Source organism: Triticum dicoccoides, chromosome 2B, assembly GCF_002162155.2.
Source record: "Triticum dicoccoides isolate Atlit2015 ecotype Zavitan chromosome 2B, WEW_v2.0, whole genome shotgun sequence".
NCBI classification, from domain to species: domain Eukaryota; kingdom Viridiplantae; phylum Streptophyta; class Magnoliopsida; order Poales; family Poaceae; genus Triticum; species Triticum dicoccoides.
The window spans coordinates 596,622,383-596,641,738 of record NC_041383.1 but is presented as its reverse complement, the minus strand read 5'-3'; the positions used below and the strand labels follow the sequence as shown (position 1 = coordinate 596,641,738).

Below are 19,356 nucleotides of genomic sequence, written 5' to 3'. Positions count from 1 at the left end.
TTATACATGCTCCTGTAACTATGAGATTATGCAACTCCCGTTTACCGGAGGAACACTTTGGGTGCTACCAAACGTCACAACGTAACTGGGTGATTATAAAGGAGTACTACAGGTGTCTCCAAAGGTACATGTTGGGTTGGCATATTTCGAGATTAGGTTTTGTCACTCCGATTGTCGGAGAGGTATCTCTGGGCCCTCTCGGTAATGCACATCACTATAAGCCTTGCAAGCAATGTAGCTAATGAGTTAGTTACAGAATGATGCATTACATAACGAGTAAAGAGACTTGCCGGTAACGAGATTGAACTAGGTATTGGATACTGACGATCGAATCTCGGGCAAGTAACATACCGATGACAAAGGGAACAACGTATGTTGTTATGCGGTTTGACCGATAAAGATCTTCGTAGAATATGTAGGAGCCAATATGGGCATCCAGGTTCCGCTATTGGTTATTGACCAAGAATAGTTCTAGGTCATGTCTACATAGTTCTCGAACCCGTAGGGTCCGCACGCTTAAGGTTTCGATGACAGTTATATTATGAGTTTATGAGTTTTGATGTACCGAAGGAGTTCGGAGTCCCGGATGAGATCGGGGACATGACATGGAGTCTCGAAATGGTCGAGACGTAAAGATCGATATATTGGACGACTATATTCGGAGTTCGGAAAGGTTCCGAGTGATTCGAGTATTTTTCAGAGTACCGGAGAGTTACGGGAATTCGCCGGGGAGTATATGGGCCTTATTGGGCCATACGGGAATAGAGGAGAGAGGCTGAAAGGAAGGAGGTGTGCAGCCCCCTTCTGGTCCGAATTGGACAAGGGGTGCAGCCCCCTTTTCCTTCCTCCTCTCCCCCTCTTTCCTTCTCTCCTACTCCAACAAGGAAGGGGGGAGTCCTACTCCCGGTGGGAGGAGGACTCCTCCTGGCGCGCCCCTCCTGGCTGGCCGCACCTCCCCCCTCCCTCCTTTATATACGGGGGCAGGGGGGCACCTCTAGGCACAACAACACAAGTTGATCTATGGATCGTTCCTTAGCCGTGTTCGGTGCCCCCCTCCACCATATTCCACCTCGGTCATATCGTCGCGGAGTTTAGGCGAAGCCCTGCGCCGGTAGAGCATCATCATCACCACGCCGTCGTGCTGACGAAACTCATCCCCGACACTTTGCTGGATCGGAGTCCGGGGATCGTCATCGAGCTGAACGTGTGCTGAACTCGGAGGTGCCGTGCGTTCAGTACTTGGATCGGTCGGATCGTGAAGACGTACGACTACATCAACCGCGTTGTCATAACGCTTCCGCTTACGGTCTACGAGGGTACGTGGACAATACTCTCCCCTCTCGTTGCTATGCCATCACCATGATCTTGCGTGTGCGTAGGAATTTTTTTGAAATTACTACGTTCCCCAACACCAACACCACCTCCTCCTCCGTAGTGCTTGGCGAAGCCCTGTCGGAGAACTGCAAGCTCCACCACGACGCCGTCGTGCTGCCAGAGCTCTCCCTCAACTTCTCCTCTCCCCTTGCTGGATCAAGAAGGAGGAGACGTCCTCGGGTTGTACGTGTGTTGAACGCAGATGCGCCGTTCGTTCGGCGTTAGATCAGATCTTCCGCGATTTGAATCGTCGCGAGTACGACTCCATCATCCGCGTTCTAGTAACGCTTCCGCTTAGCGATCTTCAAAGGTATGAAGGTGCACATCCTCTCTCTCTCTTGTTATTAGAATCTCCTAGATTGATCTTGGTGATACGTAAGAAAATTTTGAATTATTGCTACGTTACCCAACACCTTGATCGGCTTGAGTGGAGTTGACGACAAAGAGAAGGAGGGAGGGGGGGGAGATAGAGGTTCTCGACATCACAGAGGTGCGGCAGGAGTAGTAAACCCTAATGCGAGGGGGTGGATAACCATACATTTCATGAATGGATGGGGTGGTGCACGCGTATCAAAATTGAATGTGTGCCCATGCATTAGTTGGACCCATCATTTAAGTGCTCATTGTTCGACTCAGCCCCAAATTGCACATGTTAGCTGAAAATTTTCCGACGCTGTAAAACACGCTAATAAAAAATAAGAATAAAATGTATATCAAACCAAACGTGTGCGTGTGTGAGTGGCTTTGCGCCTCTGCTCCCAACCTGAAACTGAAAACTGAAAAAGAGAAAAAAAAACTGATGAATTTCACATACGCAATCAGAATTGAGGGGTAGTGCTGCCAAGGCCAATTCTTTCTAGCCTTCCAGGACGGCAAGTTCCAAGCCTCCAGCACTGCAATACAAAGGCCCAGCACAATGAGCACATCTAGGGATGGCAACGGGTACCCATTAACCGCGTACCCTGCGGGTAAAAACCCTATTAGGATAAGGGTATGAGACAAAAAATTACCCATGGGTACTTAAATAGGAAAATATTATACCCATCGGGTAGAGAGGGTACGGGTATGGGATCGTATAACCCATGCCCGTGTACCCATGTACCCATCTAAAATGCTGACAAGTGGGTTTCCGTTGATATCCTAATGTATTAATTTTCCCCTCCTAATCACGCCATGTAAAAACTCTAATATGTAGTCAAATTATCTCTATGATTTATCATGATTTTGTGAACTTAAAGTGTATGCATATGTGTTGTTATTTATGATTATGTGTTGTTGTTTAACATTTTTATGTGTCACTTTATAGGAAAGTATTTTTGTTTATGAGAATGTGTTTTTGTTTCAATATGTTGTTGTACATTGTTATTTAAAATGTGTTGCTATGAATAATTTCTGATTATATGTTGCTTTTTATAACTATTTTCTATTCAACTGATGTGTTGTAAACGCGGGTATTTTTACCTGCAGGTACCCATATACCCTGTCGGGTGGCGGGTATGGGAAAAAATTGTACCCTTGACGGGTATGGGTATGGGTGATGGGTAAGTTCAGGATGGACGGGTAAGGGTATGGGGTAGCTCCACCCGTACCCATACCCTGCGGGTGCCATCCATAAGCACATCATGGCATGCGCTATACCGTCCTCCCCAAAGTTTGTCGGAATTACAAAACAGCCCCCGTACTCTTCCTCCCCACCTCTCGCCTACCGTTCGCGTCCTCCGCCCGAGGCCTCCACGGGAGCGCCGGAGCGCACGCCTGATCTCCCCACCTCCTCCTCCCGGCACCGCGACCCCGGCTCCTAGCCCGCCTCACGATCGGGGGACGAGGCACGAGTAGGAGGGCGAGGGTGCGAGGAGATGCAGAGGGACCGAGGCGTCTCGGCGGCGGCTGGGGGCGCTGGCGAAAGGAAGCGGATAGGAGAGGCGATGGACAGGTCCTCCCCGTCGACGTCCTGGGGGTTCTCCGGCGGCCGCGAGAGGGACCGGATCGCCGCCGGGAAGCAGCCGGAGGTGCCCCGCTCCGGCGGCGGATCCACCGCCATGTCCAAGGGCAAGTTATCCGATGGTGAGCTCTGTCCCGCAGCATGTTATCTTATGTTGTCTGCTTATTTTGCTATTGTACTACGGGTCTATGGCTTTGTTGGTGCGATACGTTCATAGATCAGTTGTGTTCTCCATCTGGATGACACCCTAATGGGGAGATCGTGCCCTTCCGTGGTAACTGATTGCGCTTTGTAGTTTCAGGAGTGTGGGGGTTAGCCTGTAGAAGGGAGAATTTATGTGTTCAGTATTTGTGCACGAACAAGGGTATAATTGTGCGTCCAACTGTCAGGTCACTCTTGTGAAATCATTCATACTATCTTATCGTTGTGCTTTCATAGCAGGAATGCCAAAATTTTCTTTTCCATATGTTTTTACGCACTTATCATTATGCTTGCCTACTAGGTAGCTCGAAGGTGCAACTATTATTGATTGATGTAGATTTCTAGTTATGGTTCCCTCAAAGCAGATAAGCATGGGATGTTGCAATTGTGGTGATCATGGATGTTGCAATTCATGGTGATCATGGGATGTGGTGCCGACATGAAAATGTTCTAATGTTGAGATCAGTATCATGATTCATTAATAAATATAGCTATTATTAATCTGATATAACCATTAAAAGGCACTAGCAGCAGCAGCAGCAGCAACAACAACACCTTTAATCCCAAACAAGTTGGGGTAGGCTAGAGGTGAAACCCATAAGATCTCGCGACCAACTCATGGTTCTGGCACATTGATAGCAAGCTTCTACGCACCCCTGTCCATGGCTAGTTCTTTGGCGATACTCCAGTCTTTCAGATCTATCTTTACGGACTCCTCCCATGTCAAGTTCGGTCTACCCCGACCTGACATTATCAGCACGCGGAGCTTCTGGAGCTTCTTGATATTACGCCGTCCACTATGCACCGGAGCTTCTGGAGACCTGCGCTGAATTTGCCCAAACCATCTCAGATGATGATGGACAAGCTTCTCTTCAATTGGTGCTACCCCAATTCTATCTCGTATATCATCATTTCGGACTCGATCCTTCCTCGTGTGGCCACACATCCATCTCAGCATTCACATCTCCGCCACACCTAACTGTTGAACATGTCGCCTTTTAGTCGGCCAACACTCAGCGCCATACAACATTGCGGGCCGAACCGCCGTCCTATAGAACTTGACTTTTAGCTTTTGTGGCACTCTCGTCACAGAGAATGCCAAAATTTTGGTGCCACTTCATCCATCCGGCCTTGAATTCGATGGTTCACATCTTCATCAATATCCCCATCCTTCTGTAGCATTGACCCCAAATATTGAAAGGTGTCCTTCTGAGGCACCACCTGCCCATCAAGGCTAACCTCCTCCTTCTCATGCCTAATAGTACTGAAACCGCATCTCATGTACCCGGTTTTAGTTCTACTATAAGTCTAAAACCTTTCGATTCCAAGGTTTGTCTCCATAGCTCTAACTTCCTATTGTCCCCCATCCGACTATCATCGACTAGCACCACATCATCCGCAAAGAGCATGCACTATGGAATATCTCCTTGTATATCCCTTGTGACCTCGTCCATCACCAAAGCAAAAAGATAAGGACTTAAAGCTGACCCCTGGTGTAGCCGTATTTTAATTGGGAAGTCATCAGTGTCGCCATCACTTGTTTGAACACTTGTCACAACATTATCGTACATGTCCTTGATGAGGGTAATGTACTTTGCTGGGACTTTGTGTTTCTCCAAGTCTCACCACATGATATTCTGCGGTATCTTATCATAGGCCTTCTCCAAGTCAATGAACACCATATGTTTGCTTGGTATCTTATCATAGCACCTTTTAGAAGACTGTTTTCGTGGTTAGGGGGGCACCATATGTTTGCTTGTAAGCTATTGTTGGTCATCCAAAGAGGAAAATGACTGTACCTCATGTGGATCAGATTGGTACGACGAAAAGATAAAAAGGGAATGCCCATACATCCTGCAGCGTTTCAAATCACTTACCTTCTTTGCCTGACTCATATCAATTGAACAGGCTGACTACTAGAAATTCTGACATCATAATACGTATCTGTTGCTCTTATAGAATAACTTTGTTATGTTTCTGTAACCACGTTATGGATAAAGACCGCCACAATTAGCTATGGATATGGTAATTTGTAGTCTTAATCACTTCCCTATTCTCCTGTAGAGCCGCCCTCATCGTTCATGATGTCTCTTGCGACTGAAGTCTGTGCCAAAGTTTAGATTTTATAACCTGCAGATACAATGCAGAGGTAGCACTAACTGACTGAGATAGGGGCACTTACACTGATAGCTGTGGGTACCTACTGTAGATGAAGCTAGAGATGAGGTTGCAAAACCTGCACTGCATCCGTGGTATTTATGGAGTTTGGCCTTGGCCAGTACTGGAATTATATGATCTATATTTGTTACCCAGTGGAACGAAAATCTGTTTTTCTAATATTTGCTTAATGTTATTCTCTGCCACCATGTTTTTCTACATGTTTTGACTTAGTTTGCTGCAATAAATGTTCTTGGGGGTTGTTCTTGGTGTTTCCTGTTTCAGTAGTAATCTTTGTTTGCTGATCGCCTTACAGGAGAATCAGATACTGACAGTGAAGAATCAGATCTCAGTGGTTCTGATGGAGAAGATACATCGTGGATTTCATGGTTCTGTAGCTTGCGAGGCAATGAGTTTTTCTGTGAAGTTGATGACGATTACATACAAGACGATTTCAATCTCTGTGGGCTAAGCGGTCAAGTTCCATATTATGAATATGCTCTTGATCTGATATTGGATGTCGAGTCTTCACATGGTACCTCACTTGTTTTCTCCGTTTGATATTTCAATTTGGAGAGAAAAGTGTTATGAAAAGATTAAACAATCATGATACCTGTATGCTGTCTATAGCCTAGATAGATAGCTGTAATATGTTAAAACTCTGTTCAATTGGTTACTAAACAGTAAATTGCAAGTTTACAACTTCCCTGTTTACTATGCCCTGGCCCTAGCTAGTTTCACCAGTCAACAGTTGGAGCTGAGCTTTTTGGGTGTGTTGTGCCTGCTTTGACAAAGCTTGACCCAAGAAGGCTGCTAGGATGAGTGCATGCAAGCAGAAGTTGATTGATCAGCTGTTTTTCTTGGCTTGGCTGAGGAGCAAGGCTGTTTGACTTGATTGTGTCTTAAGCAAAGATGCATTTCACCAGATGGAGAACACCTGAATCTGTAACGCATATGGCCATATCTAGAAGTGATATTATATGCATAGAAAAAGTAGATTTTTTCCCAAAGGAGACATGCCTTAATTAGAAGCGAAAATCAAACCGGGGAGGTGGAGTCATGACCTTGTTGGCGTTCATCGTTGCACCCCCAGAAGAGTTCTTGAAAAAACTACATGGTGCATTAGTAAATTTGTTTCCTCACTATTGGCCTGCAACCAAACCAAGCAAGTTATGGTCAATACATTAAATTTGCCACCACTTCTTCATTGTAGTTATAATTCCTATCATGTGCATGCATCGCACAGGGCAACCGAGCAAGGATATCCATCCGTATATGAATAAGGATCATACTGTAAGGAAAATAGTGATAAATTGCTATTTACTTGGGGATTTGATCCAGATAGGTTTCATATTGTTAGGGAGGTCTTCCGTCTCCCACCTTTATAAAGGGGGCTATCATGCATTCTCTTGCTTTCTTCTACCAACTGTTTTTGCTTAATGTTGCTTACTTTCTAGTACAGTGCTCTTACAAATATGATTTACTGATTTTTGTAATGCACAGGTGATATGTTCACAGAAGAGCAGAATGAACTTATTGAATCAGCTGCTGAGATGCTTTATGGATTGATTCATGTTCGATATATTCTTACAAGTAAAGGGTTGGCTGCAATGGTGAAGCTTTTGATCTCTCCCTCCATTACTAATAAGTTGTCTTCTGACGGTTAAGCTTTAGTCGGTAATTAATCGGCTATTTGCTCATCTTATTTTTGTGCAGTTGGATAAATACAAGAATTATGACTTTGGCAGATGTCCAAGAGTGCACTGCAGCGGCCAGCCATGCCTTCCAGTTGGCCAGTCGGACATTCCTCGTTCTAGTAATGTGAAAATTTACTGCCCAAAGTGTGAAGATCTCTACTATCCGAGATCCAAATATCAAAGCAGTATCCTTTTTACTTACAATATAAGCATGTGCCTTTGAACTCGAATGCCTACATGCTGATCTCCTGTTGGTAGATAAACTGTTAAAGTGTCAGCATACTTTACAGTCATCTTGTAGCTTTTGCTTGCAGCAATACGTTCAGTTAGAATGTTTTGAACTTATCAATTACACTGAATTGACACCCTGCATAATTAGTCATATCATGAGCCAAAATAATATTTATCATTCTCTCTCACATCTGTAGTTATCTTGATATGTTTTTGCTTTTATTGGAACTAACCCCAACCAGAAGATAGTAAAAACACTGTCACATTTAGACTGGTTTGGAGAATGATTTTTCAGGTGATAGACAAGAAAACTGCTTCTTTTTAAATTTTCACATGTTCGAGGAGTTATATTTCTCCTTTGGAAAAATTAGGGTTGCCTAGCTCTGTTCACTTCTTGACTCTTATGTAGACATTGACGGAGCTTACTTTGGGACAACGTTTCCTCACTTGTTTCTGATGACGTACCCACATTTGAAGCCCCAGAAACCGTCACAGCAGTACGTCCCCAAGGTTTTTGGCTTCAAACTTCATAAGCCATAACAAGTTCGAAGACTGAAGGTGCAAAAGGTTCACCGCAGAGTTGTCTGATTCGTCGCACCACACAGCACTACCAAGCTGCTCATCTGTGTGCGTGGGGCAGTTTAGTACTTGGTTCAGTTGGTTACCTGTGGCTTCACGAAACCGACCTGACCCCTGTCTGATCTCCCTTGTCCTGCGGTTTCGCTCTCGCCTGACGTTCTGATTTGATGCTTGTGGTTTGTTTAGTGTAGTAGGTTCCTATCCTGTTCTTTATATACTCATTATATTTGAGTTTGGCAGTTGTTAAAAAAAGGCAGTTCGTAACAGCGTTATGTCTCTGCTGTGTATTTTTCATTTTGTTTTACATTAGGTTCCTTTGCCAAAATGTGATGGTAATGGTAATCTGAATGAAACATTCGATCCAGCTATTCTTATTCTTCACCTGTAACCGAGTCTGCATGGAAAGTTTACCCACAGAAAAAGTTGCCTTTATGTGCTGTCATGGCTGTGATAATCTGTGAAATATTATTGTTGGTTTTGCTCAGAGCCCCAATTGCTATAAGTACATTGCCAGTAAATAAAAAGGGCAATCCGATGAACATAGCTCCCTTTTGCGAAGAGTCTGACCACTTTGGGTCTTGAAAGCATCTTTCTTTTCCCACGCTTCTGCATAAGGTTGTTTCCAAGTGCCGTTGTTAGATCAGCACACGATAAAGCAGGCAGGGATAATTTGGTTTCAATGATTTTTGGATGATTCCTGAGTATTGTGTCCATATTGGCCTGACTTATAAAATTCTTGGCGAGACCCTCATGGAAAATCCCCAAGGATTAGAGTGGTCATGACATTTCAATCCTTTAATTTTCCTATTTCTAAGATTTGAAGTCTCGTTAACCGAATAAGCCCTTGGCGAGATAAACACAAGGCCAGGAGCAATATTAACGGAAGTGCGTCTATAGTACGTCCAAACAAAAAAGCTAAGTGAGAACCAACAAACAAAATGCTTCATCACCTAAGGTTAGATCCAGCAAACTAGCGGAAGAAGACGCTACGGATCTACTACTACCCATTTTCTGCCTGCTTGGCTGTTCTGGTCAGGCGCACAGGCCAGGCTGCCTGAGGTTCTCCGGGTGTGGGTTGGACCTGGCACGGATCTCGTCCACGGCGGAGTCGCCCCTCTCCACCCTTATCGACTCCAGCATGCTCCCTAGAACCTCGGATGCAAGCCTTTGGTCCGACGCCGGCTCCTCCCCACCGTCCTGCAGCAGCACCCCGATCTCCGTCAGCGACAACACGTCCTCCAGTATGACCTTGGCGAATATCCGGCCCAGGAACTCAGTCGCCTTCGGAGCATCGGTCACCGCATCTTCCAAGGTTGAAAGAACATTCTGGAACCTGACACAAGAAGCAGGCACTTATATTAGTTAGCAGCTTCGACAGCCGAGACATCAACACCAATGGACACAGAAGGGAAGCCAGGTTAGTGAGCAGATGATCATACATACCCCTGGAGTAGCACTGTCTGGCTCAGCAAGCTCTCCTGGGACTTGCACAAGTTCACCAAAAGTTTGGCCAGGAGCTCCCTCTCAAGGTCTTTCCTTTCAAACGAGTCGTTGATCCAGAGCGATACAAGTGAAGGGTAAAAGCTGGGGGCGTTCAGTTCCTTCATGCACAGGCCCACCTCCTTCTCGTCCTTGGCACTGAAGAACACCAAAAGTTATGCTAGTGTAAGACATTTTTCGCAACCGAAGGTACCAAATGTAGATCGAGGAAAATATATCCATGTAACAAAATTTTAGAAAAAACATGTAAGCATTCTTAATAAGCTGTAGCATTCAGATCATTGGACATTAAAAGTTGAAGTATATGATCCCACCACCCAAGTTTAAGTCCTCTTGGCTTGAATTTGGGGTCTTTTCCTGATTTATTACTAAAGTAGAACATGTAATTCTTCCCAAATGCTCATTTTATGTGTTTTCAATTTACAGGATATTGTTGTGACTTGTGACTACTTTGCTAAAAAAAAGTAACGAAAAAACACAGATGAGCAAACAAAATAAACCACATTCTCTGACGATAAATTCTAAAAGCAGATGAAATGCTTACCCAACTGAAGGAGTAACCGAAGGTCTTATTAGAGTATGTCAAAAGTTCAAGTGAAAATTGTGTCTGTAACATTGTTGCATACCATGTAAAATAATTAATGCCCACAAGGATTTCATGCTTACTGCCGTAGTACATTTACAATCAATATCAGGGATTAAGAAATATTTAGCTGATTAACCAATTTGACAAGCACGTGGGAAATAAAAGCTGAAGTGTCAAAACTTGGGTACTAAGAATAGACAGGTAGCTGTCAGCACCGTTTTTGCAACAAGATAAACAATAAAACCAGGCATTCTAAAGGATATAAGACAAGCACGAGTTAATTAAAAATATAAATGGAAGCCGAAACTTGCCTGTAGAACTCTTTTATAGTTAATATTGCTTTTTCTTGAAGAATCTCTTCCGGTAATATTATTGCTTCATAACAAATATCATTCATGGCAGTGGAGGGTGTATGCATTTGCCCGACAGGGCTGGCAGTGGTCACTAGTATAGGCAAAGCATGATCTGCAGTTCCCCAGGACTGAATTTTAGGAGCACCGGCAGTGGCTTGATAATTTGTTTGGTTACTTGTTGATCCCGTAAATGAACTTTGTCTCGAGCTTTTTAATGTTTGACCATGATGACTATTCAAAGGAACCTCTGGCAAAATGTCATTTGAAGCTGGTGGCTTCCCACAAATTGACATTTCTCTTCCCAAGTCACCTTGAGGACTAAGTCGAATGGATTTATCAGATCGCCTTTGATGAAGTGGGACTGACATGGCTCTGTTTGAAGTCTGGTATCTTGTATCCAGATTAACATTCTGGGATCCATATACACGAACCTGAGAGGATCCATGAGAAGCAGAAGATCCTCGAACACCATAATCTGGTGGAGGCCCTGGTCTTGCTGATGAGCTAATGGAGCTAGCAGATGAGTTATAGTTAGGGGAAGAACCTACCCTAGTTGATTGGCTCATTTTCTGTTTCACAGCATCCCTTCGAACCTCCTCAATCTTCTTTGGCCCTTCAACTTTCCTTCTCTGCCTCCACTTGTTGTTTCTAAGATCAATCACATCTTCCAGCATAAATCTTATACGGGATGATAACTTCGAATTTGCAGATAGCTTATGTATAATGTCAAAATAAAAATCCATATGCACCTTTGCCCTGATATGGTCAATCATCTCCCCTATCGTGCTCATCAATTTGCATAATGCCTCTAGATCTTCCTCATCTGGGTGTTGGTACTCACCCAGTAGCTTTTTTATGCATTCATGCATTATTCTCTCAGTCAACATCTTTTTTTTGTAAAGTTCCCCAATTAAACGGATGTTCCCTAGCATGCGCCTCCGTGCTCGGAGTCGTTTCTCTTCCCTCTCATTTTCAGATTGTTTCATTCCACCCTCTTCTTCAGCCTTCTCAGCTTCAGCTTGCTCTCGCTCCCCTCTTTCAAATTCTTCTTGGCATTTATTTAAAAGAAGTCTCTTAAAGGTGATTTTCTCATCATCCTTCACAAAATTTGGCAGTTCACCAGCTAATGAAAAACAAAAACTAGCATACATCTCACAGAAAGTGGGTTCCATCAAGGCCTTGTCAAATATCTGAGAAATGACACCGCTAAGTGTAATAATGTTATCAATATTCAAAGCTTTGACCTGCTCGAAAAGTTTTTCAAAATTTTGTGGGGTCAACTTATTGAGAATTGCTTTCAACTGCCTTTGCTTTACCTCTTCCTCATCAGATACCTTACCAATTTCATATTTTTTCTCAGCTTTGTGCATAACTGGCATAGATACCTGAGATGGAGATGACATAGCCTGATTAGTTCTATGTTGCCACCTCTGATCAACAGAACCACGTGACATGCTGCGCTGACATGCTACTTCTTTCATAGCTCTGGAGAGGATCTCACCATTATACTGGTTGGGCAACTGGTTTTGTGAGCCATTTCTTGAAGATCCACGCCCAGAAAGTGGATCGCGTCCAGAAAAAGGAGGATGCAATTTTCTCCAGTTATTGTCATTAAGCTTGTTGCTGCCCATATGACGGTTAGCTTGAGAAATAGTTGAAACTCGATCTTTTGTCCTTTCCCGGTTTGGATTATGTTCACTACCAACGTTTATTATTGCATCATGAATATCAGACCCAATCTTAAAACCTTCAGGCAGATTAACGCAGCTCTGAGCAAATGTTAACAGAAAATCTCTAGAGTATCTTTTCTGGCCATAACCATAATTATCTCTAGAGATTTCCATATCACCTTCCCAATCAAAAATATCATTTTTGTTCTGGTTATCATTACTACCTGCCGAACTGCCCATTTCAGCATCTAGTGCACAAATCTCCTTATCAACTGTCGAAGAACTCTGAACAACCTCTTCTGCACTATCAAAAGACTTGGGGAGTATTTCCTTTCTCTTTTTTCTTCTTCCATGCATAGTTTTGGGTTTGGCTGCTTCCAAGACAGGTTTCTTTGTTTTCACCATTGAAGCAGCAGCAACAGAGCATTGATTCGACACCACTGAATCAATACTTCCACGTTCAATCTCTTTGTGAGCGCTACTTGAATTGGATGCAATAGCCATAGTCATGGGAATATTCTCATTGTCTTGTATACTATCATTCAGAGAACATGATCCAATTTGAACATCTGATGAAGATCCATTGTTTTTATCTGATGGTGAAACATTGCCAATGTGTAATGAGAGATGCAAATCGCCCGATTCAGCACATGTAGGAACATTCACCAATTTACTAACATCAGTACCATTGCCCGATCCAGAAGAAGCACCTGGCATATGCATGGTCATGTCAACTTGTTCTGCCTTAGACTTGGAGCATGTCACCTCAGCATTTACCGTGTGTTCTTCTCTCATCATATCTTGCATTTGCAAAGGAGCTGAACAATTTGCTTCAGAAGTTTCTGGCAAAGGAACATGATTAACTCTGGCCTTAAGACTTTCAGTAGATATACTAGTTGTTGGAGACTTTGGTGGCAGAGTTTCCTGTGTATACATCAGCGGTGGCTTCCCTAAAATGCTATTGCCATCGTATTTGGAATTCTTACTCTCAGTATCCAGAAATATTTCAGATTGTGGCACAATATGATATAGCTGGCCCTTTGCACCAGATGATGAAGTTGCTGATGGTACTGCTGATGATTCCAATTTTGCTTCAACAGAAGAGGTACCACTTGCTACACACACCGAGGTTAATTTGTAGGCCGAGATATTTTGAGGTCCGGCAATTGATGTAACACGATCTACTAAAGCTGAACCAGTCTGTGCTTGCTGGGTTAAAACTGACTGAGGACTAGTACTGCAACTTAGACCAGATGTTGCATCTGGAAGTTTGAGATTTGCTTCTGAAACCAACTTTTCAGGCTGAGGAGAAATTTCCAGCCCAAGCTTGTGGACTCTCTGCTGACTTGACAAAGCAGATTCAACAGAATACCGTAACAACGTGGGAGTTTCTGCTGCGCAGGTAGGTGTGCTTGTCTGAGATGATAACTCATTATTTTCAGCAAGGAAGATAGTGGGTGGCTTTAGTGCACCTTGACATGGAAAAGATACGTCAGATGGCAGCAAGCCTTTCGAACTGGAGACTTCTGAAGCAGAACGTAAATTGGTGGGTAGCCTAGAACTAGCACCAAGCCATGGGTTTTGCATAGGAGGACTGATAGAAGTAACTGCCTGGTTGTTAATATTGGGGTCTAAGCTATGCCTTGGGGTCTGCATTCTGGGGCACATTTGCCTGTTTGAAGCAGGCACAGCATTGGTGGTAGGAAGATAGATATGTCCTGTATTGTACATGTTCGGCCGGTAATACACCTCATGAAGGGGCGGAAATGACGTGACAGGCTGAGCTAGCTGGTTCATATGATGCAGAGGCATCGCTCCAGAAGCAGCATCTATATAGGAATGACCACGTCTATCCAGCATGAGTTCTTCGTGTGTGTCTGGGTGGGTAATCCTGACAGGTCTCTTTTGTTCATCACAACTTCTTGCTTGCTGCTGCGGTAACTCTTGCGTAATCCTCATGTTGCCCAGTTGAGGAAGGTGAGGACAAGCTGGAGGTGCACATCCCAGACCCTGTCCTTGGTGAACGAAGGCTGGCGGTTGCAATGCGCGAGCCTGAGCGCCATGAACAAAAAATGGTGGTACATGAGGCACATTACCCATCGGCACACCCTGGCCCCTGAATTCAACAGGCACTTGAGGTTGTTTCTGCTGAAAAGCCGCAGGCAGCGGCCTTCCATTTACTGGAAGCATAAACGATGGTGGTGCCATGCTGGGAGTATACGGGGGTGGAATCTGCACGGTCATCTTGGGATTCGAAGCAGGATATTTGTGCATAGTATCAGATTGGCTAGCGTCTTTCCTTGTGTCTTGTTTTTGCCACTGCTGATGCGTTGGGAAAGACGGATTTCGAGGGAACACCTTGCATGAATCCGTAGAAACCTGTAGACCAAGCACAAGGTCTTGTTATGTTCCAATATAATTGTGAAAGCAACTGAAAGCAAGTTGACACTTGGCAGAGAGACTAACTTTTTCGGCTGGAGCAACATAATACAGCCCTGGTGTATGAGGCAATTCAGGATCAGCTAGTACACAGGAATTAGATGAAACCATAGCAGGCACACTATCATACGTGTCGATCGAATCAGTTTGACTACAGATAATCAAGTTATCTTTTGTTTCTTGCTTTTGCTGCTCTCCGGCAGATGGCATGGACACGACATTAGGCTCGTCAGATAATAGTCCACGGTGTGCCTGACACTGCCAAATACGAAGGTAAGTGCTATATGCAAGTAGGAAGGCAGATATATGCTTATACATAACACTTCAAACCCAAATTAGAGAAGCAGGATGATCCAAAGATGCAGGCACACCATTTGATGGCCTCGCAAAAGAATGGTGATTTACAACAGCAGCACAAGTGTATGGCTACAGTATGATGAACAGAAGAATTGTATTCAATTTGACATGTGCGATAAGAAGCATACAATTCAAGCACCCATTATTGTAAAGTTTTTAGCATCCTGGTTTGCTTAATTAGAGAGCCTGGCATTCAACTAAGGAAAAATATATATACATATAATGCAAGTAATGTTTTGATAGTGTTAGCTGGAACATAGTTCATTGCAACAAAAAGAATATTGCAGCTAAATACATCCGGTAGGATGATAGATGATAAATCAGAGGACCTTTTCATGTTTCTTCTCATTCAGGTCTGGAGGAGCCGAGGTTGAGCAGGGAATACACTGCAAAGGGAAAGTGTTAACCACTGCAGAGCTTTGGAATGTAAATAATAGCAACATGTTACAATCCAAGATATGGCATACTTGTTTGGTGATGACTCCTGGGCTTAAAGTTCCAAACTGAAGAGTAAATGCACTTGATGAATACCCTGTGGTCAATATACCCAAGAAGATATACCATCTCAATAGAAGTTACAATAAAGTTACACAAATCTAGAGAACTTCCTTGATGTTATTCTCCAAAAGAAATAGAACAAATTTAACCTTCTGAGTGTATTGTTAGCACCGAAGAATCCTCTGCTCTGGCTCCTTCAGCAGACTCTAAGTTCACAACGTCACTTTGATCAGGCGCATTGGAAGATTTCTGACTCTCCAATGACCCTAAAGATGCTAAATCGAAATCATCAGTAAGAAAATAAGTGTTAGCAACACTCCCAAACCCCAGTTCATCATATCATAAAAAAAACGGTCTAATGATCTCAGTTCACTGTCATCAATATTTGCCAGACCAGATCATAAAGTACAAATTTAATGCTTAAGGTCTAGAGCCACACACGCAAAATAACTCGATAATTTCAGCAGCAATTCTTTACATGTTCCAACAATCCACTCTCTTGTGCATGTTCTGTGCATTTACATATACACAAGGAAAGAGATAGCCACAGAATTGGACTTAACAGTAACACACACATGCACGCCCACAAAACAGTCTCATGATCTCAGTCTCCACTTTATCATCAGTCAATCCTATAATGGCCATTAATTAGCACAAATTTCATGCTCAAGGGTCTAGGGATATAAAAAAAAACAATTCAATACTTTCCTCAGCAAAACAAAATTACAACACATGTTTCAATGCCTAACCCTCTTTTGTGCACGACATTCATGCATATATCTATATACATATACATAAAAAGAGATGGCCACAAAACTGAACTTTGAGTGTATCACACCTGGATTCACTGGTTCCGCGTGCTCATCAGCAGCACTCACAACGGGAGTGTAGTTAGTTGCATTCCCTTGGGGCACCACGCTTGCTGGAGACCTCGGACGGTACTGCTGCACGGTCCCAGGCCTTCCGCTGCAAATGCAATCCACATGTCATGTCATACTCATGCAACAACGCCCTAATTAACACTTGACAAGCCTCAGTCCCTCACCTCCGGTTGGGCGGTGAACGTAGCCGCGTGCCCGGAGCCGCGCTGCCGCGGCCACCGGACACCACCCAATGGTGCGTGCCACCAATGCAGCCACGGCCGGTCCTTCGGGCAGCGTTTGTGTTGTCGTTGAAGCGATCCGGCCTAAACTGGTTCCTGTACATATATCCTCTCTCCGAGTCGATCACTGCATCCGCCAAAAAAAAAAGTTAGGTTTCGTCAGAATTAGTTCTGATCAGAATCAGTAGCTAGGGTTCGGCCAAGAGTGAACCGCATTGATAAGGAAATTCGCGCGCAATGAAAAAAACCCAACAATTCGGACAGATTTGGGGATAAAGAGTAAAGCAATCTGCGGAGACTGTACGACGGCACGATCAAAGACACGACGCACAATCAAACAGGGTATCAACAAATGCAGCGAAAATCCCCGCACAGAAACAGAAAAGATTCAGATTGATTCTGACACAGATTGATTTAGGGTTATGGTATTAATGCACAATCAAAGGATGCATTCGTTGGAGCGCAAAAAATAAAAGGCAAAGAACTTATCGCACATGAGACGGAGGAGCGGCGCGTTGTAGGGGATGGGTTTAGGGTTACGGGATCGGAAGCAATGGGGAGGAGAGGGGAAGTGGAGGCGGAAGGGGGGCGGGCAGTTGGGGAGGAAGGCGTGAAGACCGGAAATTTGGAGGGAAGAGTGCGAGGGACTGCGGAGGGGACGCGTGTTGATCCTGGGCGGTGTGCTTAACCGCCTTGCGCCAGGATTAGCAACGGGATTAGCGGCTGGGGTTTAAGCCCTTAAACACTGTCCACTCGATTGCCATCTGCTGGGAGAACCATGCTACTGCTGCTGGTATATCGGATCTGGTGGGTACTGGGTAGGGATGGCAATGGGTACTCGTTACCCGCATACCCGGCGGGTAAAAACCCTATTAGGGTAAAGGTATGGAATAAATGATTACCCATGGGTATATAAATAGAAAAAATATTAAACCCATCGGGTACAGTGGGTACGGGTATGGAATGTCATAACCCATACCCGTGTACCCATAGACCCACATAAAATATGTTAAGTGGGCCCTTATTATTCATTTATCTAATTTAATTTCCCACAAAATGAGTCTAATCCCATAGCCATTGACTACATGAGTAGCCCACGTTGGCAGTAGCTACATGGTAAACATGGGTGACCCGGTAAACATGGAAAGGAAACATGTAATGGCAGAACGAATCCCATAAATCTCTCCTTCTCTCCTAGATTAACGTGATTAGGTGATGGTGAATAATGAATACGTGTGATCATAGCCCATATTTAGATAGATATCCTCCTCATCTCCTCGTCTCATTTCATCTCCTCGCCTCCTCGTCCATCGGCTATCGCTAGTCGCCGCCGCCAGCTGCTCAGTGCCTCGCCGTTGCTAGCGCCTCCAGTCACTTGGACACCATGGACCTTGCGGATGAGGACCACAACTTGTGTGAGGACGGCGACCGGGAGAAGCAGATGCAGCTCACACTCATGCAGATTTAGTCTAAGGGCAGCGACCACCACAGCTCCACCACGGCCAGGAGCATGGCATGACAACCCCGATCTTGTCGATGGATAGCGCATTGATCTTGTAGTTTTTTTATATGGATGAGGTGATGCATTCGTGCATATAATCATTGGTTTCTGCTTATACAAGATGTATACAGTATATAGCTATTGTGATGAATATGATTTTTCTATATATAGAAGATATTCGATGTAGATATGTTATATAAGTAAAAGATTTCAGTACGTAGTGTATTATGTATATATGAGCATCGTAATTTCAGTGCTCAGTAAGAATCAAGTATTATATTCAGTAGACTACATATATATGAATTTGATGTCTATTTTGTTATTGATGCTCCTTTTGCAGTAGTACAAGCTCAGCAGCCAAGTACATGTTCGTTGTGAATATGCCAATGATACATCTGCCCCAATGGATGAAGATGGAGATCATGTTGTTCTTTTTTTTGAATTCAATGTTGTTATTTTCAATGATTAAGATGTACAGGAGGAGATGGAAGAGGTCAACGAAGTACGCAAATAGAAGATAATTTCTGAAGTTTGGCTAGAAATGAAACAAAAGAGGTCAATGACATCTTGTCGATTATGATTACTTTTTGCTCAAGTTGATGTGCGCACACGGGTATTTTTCCCCGTGGGTACCCATTTACCCTGTCGGGTGATGGGTATGGGAAAAAATTGTACCCGTTGACGGGTATGGGCACGGGTGATGGGTAAGCTCAAGGAGGATGGGTAAGGGTATGGGCTAACTATACCCGTACCCGAACCCGGCGGGTGCCATCCCTAGTACTGGGTACTAAGCTCAGAAGAACTCTGTTCCATAATACTCTAGTATTATCTTGCAAAAACGTCTTATACCATGAAACTGAGGAAGTATCATATACTAGTGTCATACATATAATATAAATGCAATACTATATTCACAATGCATTGTATCAGATCTTGGTACTCCCTACATTCCACAATGTAGTGCGTCCGCGCTTCACTAGATTCAAGTTTGATTGTAAATTTAACTATTGACACCGATTACGACAGGAGCAAAAGTTATATCACTCAATTCATATTTTCAATAAGAAGTGAGTGATATATGAATTGAGTGATATAAAAAATTATATCACTCAATTCATATTTTCAATAAGAATTGAGTGATATATGAATTGAGTGATATAATTTTTGCT

The 19,356-nt window shown here is 43.7% G+C and overlaps 2 protein-coding genes across 2 annotated transcripts; one reads left to right on the top strand and one right to left on the bottom strand.

The window, feature by feature from the left end:
- Positions 1-3,014: 3,014 nt before the first annotated feature.
- Positions 3,015-8,618, top strand: LOC119365080 (casein kinase II subunit beta-1-like). Its single transcript, XM_037630679.1, has 5 exons — positions 3,015-3,438; positions 5,991-6,209; positions 7,178-7,287; positions 7,391-7,556; positions 8,012-8,618. Exons 1-5 carry the CDS (start codon positions 3,231-3,233, stop codon positions 8,140-8,142), a joined length of 834 nt encoding a protein of 277 aa, XP_037486576.1. The 5' UTR covers positions 3,015-3,230; the 3' UTR covers positions 8,143-8,618.
- A 345-nt stretch (positions 8,619-8,963) lies between these two features.
- LOC119365079 (eukaryotic translation initiation factor 4G-like) lies at positions 8,964-17,324 on the bottom strand. The gene is made up of 10 exons (XM_037630678.1): positions 17,181-17,324; positions 16,630-16,813; positions 16,423-16,550; positions 15,734-15,850; positions 15,554-15,618; positions 15,416-15,472; positions 14,757-14,987; positions 10,579-14,669; positions 9,625-9,819; positions 8,964-9,514 (listed from the first exon to the last, which is right to left on the bottom strand). Exons 2-10 carry the CDS (start codon positions 16,788-16,790, stop codon positions 9,214-9,216), a joined length of 5,346 nt encoding a protein of 1,781 aa, XP_037486575.1. The 5' UTR covers positions 16,791-16,813; positions 17,181-17,324; the 3' UTR covers positions 8,964-9,213.
- Positions 17,325-19,356: the final 2,032 nt, after the last annotated feature.